Source organism: Nesoenas mayeri (genome assembly GCF_963082525.1).
Source record: "Nesoenas mayeri genome assembly, chromosome: 10".
NCBI lineage: Eukaryota > Metazoa > Chordata > Aves > Columbiformes > Columbidae > Nesoenas > Nesoenas mayeri.
In genome coordinates this window covers 17,298,389-17,312,259 of record NC_137560.1, presented here as the reverse complement: position 1 = coordinate 17,312,259, position 13,871 = coordinate 17,298,389, and the positions used below count along the sequence as shown (strand labels likewise).

Here is a 13,871-nt window from a genome sequence, read left to right as displayed (position 1 = left end):
TCTCTGATGCTCTCTTGTGAAACTTCAAATGAAATTGAGAGGGCATGGTGGAGGCTTCTACAAGCTACCACCATTAATACGCATAATAAAAACTGCCCTACCATCCAGCTTTGTTTTTCCCTGATGCCACAGAAGCACAAAGTGACCCTTGAAGCTCAACATGTGTGCCCAGCTCCAGCTGCTGCTGCAAAATAACCACCAAACCTGCATCTTCTACCCAATCCCTGAACAAAATAAGTGCCTGTGCTAGCAAGAAGTAGAGATCAGAAGAGCAATGCACTGGGCGCTGAAGTCCTGGCACCCACATCTCCTGCCTTTTAGGGCTTTTCTTCAGGATCGGCTCTGCCTTGCCCCAGGACCAGACGGCTGTCAGTGCCTCCAGGATACTGGCAGAATGCATCTTCCCATTGAGCCTCCTCAGGAAGAAAGCCAATTTGCACACAGAAAGACCTTTCAAAATGCAAATTAATGAGTGATAAACGGGAAGCACCCCTGCCCCTAGCATAGAGATGCCCACTGTAGGCTCTCCACGTTGCATGCAGTCAGCATCTTCTACCATAACAGAGACAGAAACCCCTTGCATATGTATGAGGGTCTCTACACACAGCAAGTCAACAAACTCCTACACCTTAACACAATTTTTTAGCATCCTTTGAAGTACAGGCACATCAACAAGCTTACGAAGACCAGGAGCGCTTGTTCCTCCACAAGTAATTCTTCACTCTGACGTCTGAAAACTATTTGTGACTCAAGTAGCAGGGTTCCTCTTAAATAAATGAGGAGACAGAGGCACCCAGAGGGGCCTGCCCTTGCCTAAAGGCTACCTGAAATGTAGAAAAGGGCGGGCGGACTTCCCACCACCACGCTAGCACCAAGCTAGAGATGCTCACAGGTTTGGCACGAGTCTGAGGGTGAGATGCAGAGCACCACCAGCTACACACATGGGATTTCCCCTGCCAGCATCCTCTCCTTGCTGAGATACACACTGCCATGGTACAGATCCCTCAAGTCCCATCCTAAATGCTGAAGAGTATGGTTTGTCTTTAGGCACGACCCGGAGCTGTAGCTGGTAACACCGGCTCTACCTGCTCTGATTGTGAGACATGAGGAAGAAATTTTTTACAATAGGGTGGTGAAACACTGGCCCAGGTTGTCCAGAGAGGTGGAGGGTGCCCCATCCCTGGAGACATCCCAGGACAGGCTGGATGAGGCTCTGAGCAACCTGAGCTGGGTGAAGATATTCCTGCTCATGGCAGGGGGGTTGGACTAGATGAGCTTTGAATGTCCCTTCTAACTCAAACTGTTCTGTGATTCTTACATACCATCTGGAAACTAAACATGCATCACTTGCAAAAGTTTCTGGTGCTTGCAGTTAAGCAAGTAACAGGGCTTAAAGTCACAACCAACTGCATAGCACTCACTAAAGATATCAGTTTACAGAACGATTTCACACTACTTCCTAGTGGAGCAAAGTCTAAACCTGGTTTCTACCAATTTAGTCTATTCTCCACCTTGGATTGGCAAACAACTTGATTTAATTTAACTGAGCATGCTTGGGACTGCTCCAGAGCTAACTCAGTGCTGCAGCCCCTGTGGGTGCGTCCAACACTCCTCCTGCCTCCCAGCCACCATGGTGATTTCTAGGGGTTTCCCACCATCGGGGCCATTCCCACAGACTATTCCTATGAAGGCACATTATCATTATCTACCTCCAGCTACAAAGGGACATCTCGACTCTGGGGAAACCTCTTAGCTGTGGCAGCAGCACACCCCAGACCTCTGTGAGTCCAAATCATTCATGAGGGAATTAACTGGATTCCTCATTTTTGCTTCAAAAGCATTTACACTGCACCAGGACTGTTGTGGTTTGACAAAGGCTTTAAATTATGCAAACCTCTAGCAGGGTATTTCATTAAAAAAATTGCAATTACCACATTTTTATCACATTGCTTCCAATATGAATCAATTTAATTAAAATAAGACTTTGAAATATTAAGTTAATTAAGAAGAAAATGCAGGAGTTTGCTTTTTTTTTTTTAAGAGTAGGTCTAACAAAATCCAGAGATTCCAAACTACTGTATAACTTCCTTTTCTCTCGACATGACCTGCAAGATTGAGAAAACATGGAACACAGCAACACACCACAAACTGAAGGATGCTGAAACTTGACATCATATTGCAAACTGTCAGCTTCGTAACTGCGGCAGTAAACCTCCCTGCAGCCAGCATTCAGGGCTGAAGCACACTCACAATTCTGACGTTTTAAAACCAACCTCAAACCACCCTGAATGTTTTAAGGTGGTTTTAAACCAGCATTGCTTTTCACAGAGCTTGAGTAAACAGAAAGAGCTGACCCTCGAAAATAAGTCAGCCTCATATAAGATCGATTTTCGACAACACAAAGAAATACCAGATTCTTCACACTATGCAATATTTTTATGGATAATCATCAGCGATGCACTGCAGAGACAGAAGGGAATGTAGCAAACCTTCTTGTTCTCTCTTGATTTCCCTTCTCTCTGAATCATCTGTTTGATCAACTAACTGCCAGTGTGGACCTGCTTTCAATCCAGCATAATTCCCCCTACAAGCTCCTGTGCACACCCCGGCGTCGCTGCGTTCCTCCCAGCACGTCAGAAACTCCCAGGACACAGCAGACAGGCCTGGGGAGCAGCGGGCTATGATCCCCGCTCCCACCTCAACACATTTTCAATATACGAAGCTTAACGCATCACCTGCAATTACTGAGCACGAACGTTTTTGCTCGCAGACCTTAAGGCAGTGCCCAGCTCGCAGTGGTCCAGGAGCACCGGGTACAGGTACCTGATGGAGATGCGCTTGTTTTGGGGATGCTCTGCCTGTGCTCAGGCCCATGCTGGGAATACTTCTTACTGACAGGATCCAAAGGTTCGGCAGCACAGCTATTTTCGCATGTGGAAAAATATTTTGGTTTTGTGTCTCCATGGCTACTGGAAGACCATATAGTATGTGCTGACTCAGCATGGTGAGATGAGAACTCCTTTGTTCTTGTGTGTTTCTCAGCATCCTCTTAATTGACATACTGGAGTCCTACTCCCTTAACTTCAACTCTTCTCTTTCGACACCTGCCCAGCTGTGCTGAGCAGCCTCTCCTGTCACTTCACATGCTGCAGGTACGAGCTCTCCCTTCTCCCATTAGAAGTGATGAAACTGTCACTGGTACATCACTAATGGCCATTTCCTTGGCAATAAGCCTGCTACATCTTTTTAAGAGTCCTTGGTCCAACCAGCTTCACAGACCCCTCACTCCTCTCCCTGTCTCAGTACCAAACGAGAGTCTGGAGAGCCTCCTGCCCACCCCTTCTTGCTCTCATGGGCTGAAAGGAGGTGGTTAAACAGAAACCAGCACAGTTCAAAATTTATGTAAGCAGCCTGTTTTCATACCAGTTGCTCAAGCTATTGTTAATATTTCACCAGCCACACATTCATCTCCTTGAAGCCCACGGCAAAATTCCCTGCCATTTCAAAGGGTGTAGAATTTTGCATTCCAGGCTGATGGCAAACATTCTTGAGTGCCACTTTTTAATGGGGCACAGATTTCTGCTGAGGTTTGGCTAGTCTGCGCCAGCTGATGTGTAACTGTATAAAGGATCAGCTGCAAAGCCAGCCAAAGCAGGAATAAAATGGTAGAAAACTGTCTAAAGGATCTGGCCTGTAGGATCAGCTGCAAAAGCAGCCAAAGCATGGGTAAAATGGTGAAAAATAGATAAAACCATGACTCCTTCCCTTCTTGGTCCTTTCTGATCCACAGGTTTGGAAGAAGAATCTCTTTAGGAGTGAGACCCCAGCTGTGCCTCTCTAGGAAAACAGGAGGCAATAAACCTGCACAGATATTAGCTTTTTTTCTTCTCTCTCCATTGAACAGATCTCTTTTTAGTGCACTTTTCCCACAAACAAAACCTGTGACCAGCTACTCCTGGGTCCCCATGATGATCCGTGCCAGGCAAAGCCACCAGCCCCTGGGGTGACACACAGGCTGGGAACAGCTGAAGGGCACTTCAACCCATTTGGGTAATCCAGCTGCTTTTCCCCATTTCCTCCACCAGTGCTTCCCCTCTGTGCACTTACTCGGGCCTGTTGCACTCTCGTATCGCCGTCTTTATGCCGCCGCCGCAGGTTCTCGAGCAGGTCCCAAAAGGGCTCCAGGTCCCCCACGCTCCATCTGTCACCGGCGCCTCTCGCTCTTTGGGTACGCACATCCCAAACCGGCAGTGCTGTGCGCAGAGGAGAGAGACAGGAAAGGTGAGCTTGCCTTGCTTTTCATTACCACCCTGGATGCCAAGGCTTAGGCTTACTTATTTCTCAACCACTCACAAAATGTAGCAAAGATTTTGCAATCAAATAAAATTTAACTTCTTTAGTTTTGTCTGTTGCACCCATATTTTTTTCTCACTGCAGCCTTAAATGAAGAAGAGAAGACAAGCTGCAGAGACCAGTGGAGTGATTTATGGGAAGAAGACTGGTGGTTGCTGTTGTCCTCAAATATTCCCTGTTTACTGGTGCCGAGCAGCATGGCAATGCTCAGCTCACAGCACTGGCTTTTCAAAAAGCCGCTTATCTGAATTCCTGGAGAGCAGCAGGAACCGCACCATGTCAGGGGAGGAGACAGACAGAGAGTAGGAAAAACAACAGGGAAAACTCAAACCTCCACACAGCTGTACAAAGCCCCAGGACAGAAGAGGGAAAGGAAGCTTCCAAATCTAAAGGGCAAATAAAATAGAAAAATTCCTCAATGCAAAGAATTTTTCTTCACTCAGTCATAACATGGGACTTGCCAAGGCCTGGCACGTGTTTTGTTTTCCAGCTATAACTCTTGTTTTCTTTTGTTTGGAAAACTGGTTTTAATTATCTTGGCAAGTCCCTGTCCCTCATTTCTACAGTATAAATTGCGTCCCTTTGGATTGTGTTTGCTAGTCTGACTACAGAGACTTCTGGAGAGGTGAGATCTAGGGGAGAGTCACCTTCTAGTTCCACCAGAGTGGATGGAAAAGTGTCCCCAAGACCCATCAGAGCAGGGTTTCCACCCCACTGAACAGTGCTTGCTAAAGCAGATTTAAACCCAGAGTCATGTTCATCTGCTGGCAGATGCCCAAATCTTTGCAATTATATGAAGCCCAAACACTGCTGATTGCTCACAGATTGGAAGAGGTTACAGACTCAAAGAAGAAAACATAAAGTGCATCATTAAAATATTCACTTCCAATACTTCTCTGCACCTGATGCTGTTCAGGAATGGAAACACCTGACAATCTTTATGGCAACCGGGTCAAATTTACCAATGTGCTGTGTTTTTCCAGCGGTTTCACTAATGCCAGAACAAGACATTCCATAAGCTCATCCCCTTTTTTAGACACCCTTATGAATCACCTTAGAGAAAGCTGTCTAGGAAAACAGAGCAAAATCAAAGTATCAGAAGGTACCAAAATCAAGGGGGTCGAGCATCCAGGCCACAGGACACTGGCTCTGCAGCACATTTAACACCTTTAGCCCATGATGGCCAGTTTGGCTCATTGCTTTGCTGATGAAGAAAGCTGATCTCAGGTGCATTGGCGTTTGGACACGGTTTGCAGGACAGCCAAACAACTCATAGCTTGGGCCCTAAATGTGGTGTTTGCTCAGAGATGAACATGGTCTCAAGACTGCAATGTGCCTTGGATTTGCTGTCATCTGAAGATTTCATTCCCCATATAGAAACTGGCTGAAAATAATTCTGCTAGAGTAAAGGACAGGAATAAAATAAGCTGAAATGCCTGCTTCTTTGCTGCAGGACAAGCCCTTCCAATGCACAACTCCTCCTGGCATTTAGACAGTTGAAAAACTGTAGGATGGAGACCCCTATGCCAGCCCTGTACCAGGGACAAAGAGGTCCAACAGCATCATCAGTGTACAAAAAATACACAACACCAATTCAACAGTGCTGTCCCAGTAGAGAACTTCTCACAGCAATGTTGATGCTCACAGCTAAATATATAACCACAGTCATGCTTGGCATCACTGACCCAGAGAAGACGACTGAATAGCTAACTAGTGAATGTACACAGCTAACAGAGCGTGACATGACCTATATGTCTCCCGTCCAATGGTTGAGAATTAACCAGGAAATCACCTACATCCTCTTGATTTTATTAAAAATTGAGGGTTTGGAGTGGATGGTAAATCAAAAGGGGAAAAAAAAAAAAAAAGGAGCAGCTGTTTTAAATAAACAGCAAGATTATCTTATGGAAATGCAATGGTGTTTCTTGGAACCACACTGTGAATAGTCTGGCTGTGCAACCTGCGAGCCTTTTGTATTTTAAAAATAATTTCTATGTTGAGTTACAACAGAAAAACTAAAAAGCCTGCCAGGGTTCTCTTTCCTATGAGCTTACAGATCAGAGAACGAAGAGAATAAAAGAGTTTTTGTCTGTAGCAAGTTCAAAATAACTTAGACACACAGTTGAGCAGGAGAGCAACGGCAGGAACAGGAGACACTACAACAGGCTTTCCTTTTCTTTGTCTTGCCACTGAAGTCCCAGACAATTCACCAAATCCAGCTTTCATCCTTGTGCTGACTTTAGCTGAATAGATTAGCAGGGGGCAGACAAGTGCTGTGAAGCTTCACGCATGCATAACATATACGCTACCTGCTGCCATACGGCAGGAGACAGAAATGATTACTATTCATCTACTCTTCTTTTACCATTCTTTAAACAACCCTGAAAACCACAAGAGACAGAGGCCCAAGTTTACGACCCTCTTTATTTTCTTCCAGTGATTTATTTCCACCCAACAATGTGCTGGTGCTGTGAAACCCTGAGAACGACGACTGGTGCTCACCCAGCAAAGGTCAAACTCTGGGCTGGGCTTATTACTTGATTTAGCAATATCAAATTCACTGTCCTCACACGCAAAATATGCATAAACTAATACTCCCATGTTGTTTTAGCGTCCTTGATTTAAGAATAAATTTAGAGTCTGGATAAATCTACATCCCAGTAGTTTTAGCTAGATTTTTCTTAGCTCTTCAGGCTCCCTCATTTCCAAATATATGACCATAAAAAATGGGACGGTATTTTCTCCATCTGTCACCTCATATATCACAGGCTTTAAACACACAGACTTGAGGCAAAGCATTAGTCAGCATGCAGCAGTTTGATGGGGCTCCTGGCCACAGCAGAGTACCTAAATAGTGATTTATTCCAATGAAAAGCACTTCAGACTCGCACCTCAGCACTTCACAAGCCCAAATAAACACTAAGGAGAAGAGAGTTTATCATGATTCAAACCTTAAGCTTGAATTAGACCAACACACAGATAGAAGAATTACTCTGTAAAGCCTTTTTGTGAGAATACATTCAAATGCCTGAACACTAGCAGACTGCATTAGCTTTTTTTAAGAGCCCATCTGCTCTCAGCTGAGAAGTTCAAGGTCACACTTGTCTAATTTGTCTAAACTTGTCAAATTGTCTAGATTTGTGGACTGAAATGTTTTTGCTCACATGGTCTTTAAGAACCATGCAGCTGGACACTGCCACTTGGATGACATGGTAACTCTGAGAAGGTGATAATCTGCTCAATTGCAGTTGTTTGCACATCACTCTGGCCATATCCAAGGGTAACAGCAGGTCTGTCAGAACAAAACTGCAGCCCAGATTTTTGCAATTTCAAGAAAATAGTTATTTCTGAGCTTCCAGCAGTGAGTAGACCCGCTTTATCCCGAGTCTCAAAAAAGGGGGCATTTTACATTAAAACATTAAATATTGAAGCACTGGCTCCAAAGAGCAGCACAGGAATAGGATTTTCCAACCACATCTCTAATGCACATTATCAACAAGAAAAACAAATGTGTTTGCTGTGCTTTTCCCTAAGAAAGGAAGGCAAATTGATAGACTATGCCCATCATCTTGAAGGAAATCAGTCACATGTCATTGAACAATTTACTTTTCGGCTACATGCAACAGAGGATTAATTACCAAGCCTTTATGGAAAATGATATCTAAAATAGCATCCAGATATTTTTATTAAATACATTTGAAAGACTATGAATTAGAATGTTGACTCTTTCTAAAGAAAACTTTAACTACTGATCATTAATAGCCAGAAAAGCAAAGTTTTATGCTATACTTTGTAGAATAACGTCACACTTTTTTTACTAGATTTAGATGAAGAATATTTTTGTTCAGACAAAAAATATGAAAACTAGTTAGCATTTTTCTTCACAAGGTTCAGTACCTCAATAAAAGAGAAAAATCCTCTCAAGTATTTTTTCTCTAGATCTAGACAACTAAAAACTAAATACTTATTCTACAAACCACAAAGCTAGCTTGAAACTAACATTGCACATGGAAATTGAAAGTTTGTATGAATTACTGCCAAAATTGTTCCATGCAGAAAATGTCAACGAGTTCTATATTTTACTCGGAAGTTGTCAAGATGAGAAGCCAGTTGACAAATTTATGTTACACAAAATTACTAATTACTCACATCACATAGGAAATTTCTAATAAAAGCCTAGTGAAGCTTTGTGAAAGTTTTGCTCAGAAGTTCACTCAAGGGCATTAATTTACCAAGATAAGCACTGCAGAAGGAATACCTGCTTAAACAACACTATGCCAAGCAGTTGATTTTAATCACATTCTCCGGTGCAGAGCTGACCCATGTGTATCAGGCTTAAAACACACAGAGCTGCTTTGGGCTTCCATCCTCAAAGTCGGAAGCTGTGCCCCATATAACTGGCCATTGGGATAGGATGATTTTGACTGATATGCTTAACCTGAGATCTGGAAAACATCGCTACGAGGCACAAACCATCAGATATTACAGACCTTTCCTGGCTCGCATTCTGTCCCATCAGCCCAAGGTGTGTGTTGGGTACGACATCCCTTGTGTGCGCCATCAATGTTAATACACCAAAGTCGCCGACACTGCATCTGCTTGTTATTGAAAAGATGAAGACATTAAACAAATACGTGCCACATGTCTTACCAGATAAATGATCCTTAATGAAATTATACCCCTAGGATTCATCAATAACTCATAAGCTTGACAATACTTTGATGGCTTGTGAGCCTTCCATTCATGCACACCCCAAGAGGCCTTATTTTGCCCTGGCAACAGCAGGAAAACCAAGGTGTGGAATTTCACTTACCATATACGGGCACACTTGAGATCCAGGTCCAAAAATTAACTCACATTGTTTGTTGACATCATAAATCAGCCCCGGGAGCTGCTGAGGCAACGTGTAAGTTCTCGATGAAGGTTCATCAAGCAAACATTCCCCATAACCAGTACTACAACACAAAGCAGAGAAATGGTGTTAAACAGGAGGTGATGTGACAAGAACCCATTGGTGTTTACCTGAGCCAGCCCTGGGGCAGAGGTGCATCACATTTGGCATATTTATTTATAACAAGCACAAGAGCTGCTACTGCAGACTTGAGCACAGGAGGGTGCATTACCCTTTTCCCATCAGCCCAGGCTGCACTAATAACCATCCACCACAACGCAGTCAGCTACCCTGGCAAAAGCGTTTCTGAGCATGCACAACCTGAATTTAGTTGCTGAGTAAGCAGTGGTGTAATATATATTTAGAAAGAAAAAACATTTATTAGCAGAAGAGCTGGGGGATTGAGCTTCCGTATTTGCCAGGACCCCATCGTGTCTCTCGTTTTGCTCCCCATCACAACGTATGGGAAGGCATCATGGCAAAATGGGCGATCACTGCTCATCGAACTGACCTATGGGCTCCTGGAAGAGTGTTCTCACCAGGGACTAGTGCCAAGGCCTTATCTTGACCTGTGGAGCAGACAGGTAGATTCAATCTGCCTCCTAAAACATGGCTCTGTATCTTGGCCACAGGGCTTGGAAAACTCATTCTTCAGGTTTGAGGAGAACACACATTCCTTAAAAGCAATATCCATGGGGGAAGACTTATTCTTCCCCATAGAGAGGCTGGTCCTTGCCAGCTTATCACGAGGCTGAACTGGCAGGGACTGCATGCCAAGGATGCATTCCTGATCTACCTAAAGGATATGTGCACACACAAATCCCTCCGATTTCCTCCAAATGCTGCACGTTAGGACTTCAGAGTAAATTATGAACCCTACTGGATGCACGCACTTGTAATAACAGCCTAACATGCATATATGTCCTTACTCCAGAAATTCAGTGATGTATTTTCTGCTGCATTTTGACCACATCCAGGGATTGGTGTAGAAGTTCAGCGTTGGTGCCATGACATGCTGTTGATTTTTACCTCCATCTTCTTTGCATTTATGATTGTCATCGTGTGGCATGTTAAATCTAGGAGAAACACAGCAGTGAAAAGCACAGTCAGTTTAGTGGCAAATGTCAAGTATTTAGCATAGCGAGAGCAACAGTGTGAACTAAATGTAAGCAAATGGGGGAATTTTTCCTAGATATGCTACTGACATATTACAGAATAGAAGTAATTAATATGCACATACTCATAAATGTCAACAAGCATTGCTCAAACTGGGTTCTTAGCATTTGTGTGCAAGAAGCTCGGCAGCACCCTGGTAAGGTCACCAAATCACGGCTGCAGATATTCAGCCAGACAAGTCCTTGAGGGAGCCTGCAGTAAGATGCAATTTCAGCTGCTGTTTCCTTTTCAGCTGACAGTAGAGATCCTGCAGGCAGGCTGGAGTCCGGCCCCACCTTCATAAAAATGGCAAGAGTTCTCTGGAATTGAGCCAAAGAACCAAGCTTCCGAAAGAGATGAACGACTTGAGCCCACTGACCACTGGTGCCTGAAGTCCCTCGTGTGTTGCCAGCATCCTACGCTGGCTGCAAAATGTCTTCTAATGCAGTTGAACACCTCGGGCCATGCTGATCCTTCATGCTGTTGCCTAAATAGTGCTGCACTGGGGATAGACTTGGCTTCTCTACTTTATGTGGTAGGTTTACAAAATGCCATCAAGCATCAGTATCAGCAGAAACCCACGCGAAGTCTGCAGCACATGACATATTGAAGAATGCGGCAAATACGCTAACAGAGACAGAACGGCTTAAAGCACTTTGCCTTTTGAAGTGGAGAAGGGGAAATGACCCAGTGTGATCCTGCGTTCGAAGGCTGGAGAGTTTATATCCCATTAAGATTACCTCCGGTGAACCACCTTTTCACTCAGTTCCCTGTAAAAGAGTAAAGAGGCACTTCCCGCCCGGCAGCACCACAAACCCCTCCAGCAGCTCTGGGGCAGCATTCGTGAAGAAATTAGCCACAGGTTAGGTGTGGGGAATGCCAAACCTTCGGGGACTTTCTCTTAGGAAATCTTATTTAAACAAACACTGCTGTGGTTAAAAATAGACCATCTCAGCCAGCTTTCTGTGCAGAAAAAGGGAGTTTAAAACAATGAGTGACTTGTTACTGGGTATTCATCCATCCCACACCTACAGATCTCCACTGCAAACCAAACATGAGGTGATTTGGGACTGAGCTGTAGCTGGGAGGTAAAGGACTATGCGATCTAAGATGATTTTTCTCACTACTACTCTAAAAAAGAAGTCAAAATCGGTTAACAGAAATTTCCACTGGAGGAGGTGCATCTTGAATGACAGCATCTCTTTTGGGCATGTTCAGCATCACAAGATTTCCCTTTGTGAAATGGTTCAGGAGGTGGATCAAGCTCGCTAACACATCTCCATCACCTGCCAGACACACTGGCTGAATTTCTTCCTTCAGCAGCACCATGTGTGGTGGTGGGCCAAGCTGTGGCAGGCTGAGAACTGGCTCTTGGAGGAGACTTCAGTCCCAAAGCCCAGGTGAGATGTGCCTGTGGCAATTGCCCTGGTCCGCCCCAAGGCACCCAGCACGTCCCAGCCCTGGCCAAAAACCCGGCTAGTCCCAGTGACCTGGCCAAGACATCACAGCTCCAGGGCAGATGCTGCTGACATCTGCATGTAGATGTGAGAAGATGCAGTAATATGAGACATTTTGTTAGTTCTCCTTCCCTGCTAATGTGCTGCTTGGGGTACTCTGTCACTCACCCTCCCCAAAAATGTGGGTCTGCTGGCTTTACTGCTCTCAAATGGACTTCAGAGCACCCCACCACCTCCCAGAGTCACACCACAGCCTAATTTTCCTCAATGGTACATCTCCTACCTGACTACATTCATCTCCTCCCAAACAATTAGGCTCAGCAGGTACCAAGTCCTAGGCAGGCTGGCAAGCCCTAGCTAGCATAAGTCTTGGGCTATTTAAATGTAAATATATTTACATAAAACATACACGTGGCCAAGTTCATGTGCTATTGTGAAAGCAGTGCTCAGTCCGTTATCTTCACTAATTGAACAGCTCCTGTATGGGTCACATACTGTGCCCAGCTCCGCCAGACCTAGAAGAGAACAAAAAGGTTTATGATAGAAAAAGAAATGTCACCCAAAGTTCGGCACAAACAACTAACATTGTCACTACAAAAAAGTTATTAAAAGACAAAGGAAAGTTTTTCCTTACCCAGAGTATCACATTTGTCGTGCGCTCTACAAATATCCTGTCTGAAAGCAGAACAGACCTGGCACATTAATTTTCAATGCAGCAGTGAGTTAAGGTACAAGCACAATAATAACAATATCCAAAAACAATGCTTGGTCCTCCAATGGACCTTCTCATGCTGGCTTGCCACATCGTCCAGAGTCTGAACAACTCCCTACCACAGTCAGAGTTTTTCATCTTATGGACAGTCTTGGAAGTCTCAAAGTCATCCACCACTATGCGGGACACATTATCCCAATTCTGCTCACAGTTACACTGCTCCCACAGTTGCAAATATCATTACACCTACATCAAAAACTGAATATTTCCCAAAGCTGCATATGTTACATGCTCACAGCCTCTGACACACAGCTGGCTACAGTTTTACTGAGAATATTCACCATACCTGGTAACAAGCACAGCTGTATCATGTTGAAGGTGACTTCCTTCAGGGTGGTTCTGGGATTGCTGCCATTGGCAGAAGTTTTTCAGTGTTGTCTGGGCATTGTAAGATATTGCAGGACCATCCTAATAAGCAACACACAGAAAGCAAGTATTTCAATTATTCATCATACAACTCACTACAAATGCCATCATCAAATAGAAGGTGAAGAAAATAATTTCCATTACCTGTTCATTATGTATCACGACCAATTTCACAATAACAATATTAATTAAATTTCCAATGCTTGGGTCTCTGTAAATAGAAGCCACCTGTTTAAAAAAAAATATTCAGAATTATTGCTAACATTCAAGGAAACAAACAATTAAGACAACACACACGTTTTCAGTTTTGCAGCTGTTGTTCTCCTGAGCTGCCCTTCTGCCCCACTCTGTGCTTTGACGCTACTTGGAGAGACCTCGTGCCAGAAGCACAATTTTAGAATGAAACAAGTCTGCTGGTATTGCAGAAACCAAACATTTCCTTTTGCTTTAACACACATTTCACCAAATTACAGGATCATTCTGCTCTGAGATACAACCACTGACTAAGATTGTTAAAAGCAACTTATTTTCTCAAGTGCCTTATTTGGTAACTGCACTTCCACCCTCTAATAGGATGAAAATCATTCCAATGACACCACTACGTTGGATACTTACTTCCACTCACTCTGCACCTACAAAACTGCCTGTTTAGAGGCTGCACTACTGCATCCTATTCCCAGCAGCTACCAAAATACTTGTCCTCAGCCTGGGAAGCCAACCCCAGCACGATGTTAAGGATCAAGGTGACCGCAGACTCCTTTCCCTTGCAACTGCAACACCTACTAGCACCAGTTCCTTGGAAGGCACAGTCCTCAAAGTACCTTTTTAATTCAGTTGCTGTTTCACATGGGCTTAAATAAAGAGCACAGCATGTAGA

The 13,871-nt window shown here is 44.1% G+C and overlaps 1 protein-coding gene across 1 annotated transcript in view; it reads right to left on the bottom strand.

Annotated features, from left to right (window-relative positions):
* The window catches only part of ADAMTS9 (ADAM metallopeptidase with thrombospondin type 1 motif 9), a gene marked incomplete at both ends in the record, with an annotated part of 78,896 nt that overhangs the window by 50,145 nt on the left and 14,880 nt on the right, over positions 1-13,871 (bottom strand). Inside the window, 8 exons of the mRNA XM_080350777.1 lie at positions 4,108-4,253; positions 8,844-8,948; positions 9,167-9,308; positions 10,174-10,320; positions 12,266-12,371; positions 12,491-12,531; positions 12,915-13,036; positions 13,139-13,222. Of these exons, the coding sequence (XP_080206903.1) occupies positions 4,108-4,253; positions 8,844-8,948; positions 9,167-9,308; positions 10,174-10,320; positions 12,266-12,371; positions 12,491-12,531; positions 12,915-13,036; positions 13,139-13,222 (893 nt within the window). The remainder of the gene's footprint in view (positions 1-4,107; positions 4,254-8,843; positions 8,949-9,166; positions 9,309-10,173; positions 10,321-12,265; positions 12,372-12,490; positions 12,532-12,914; positions 13,037-13,138; positions 13,223-13,871) is intronic.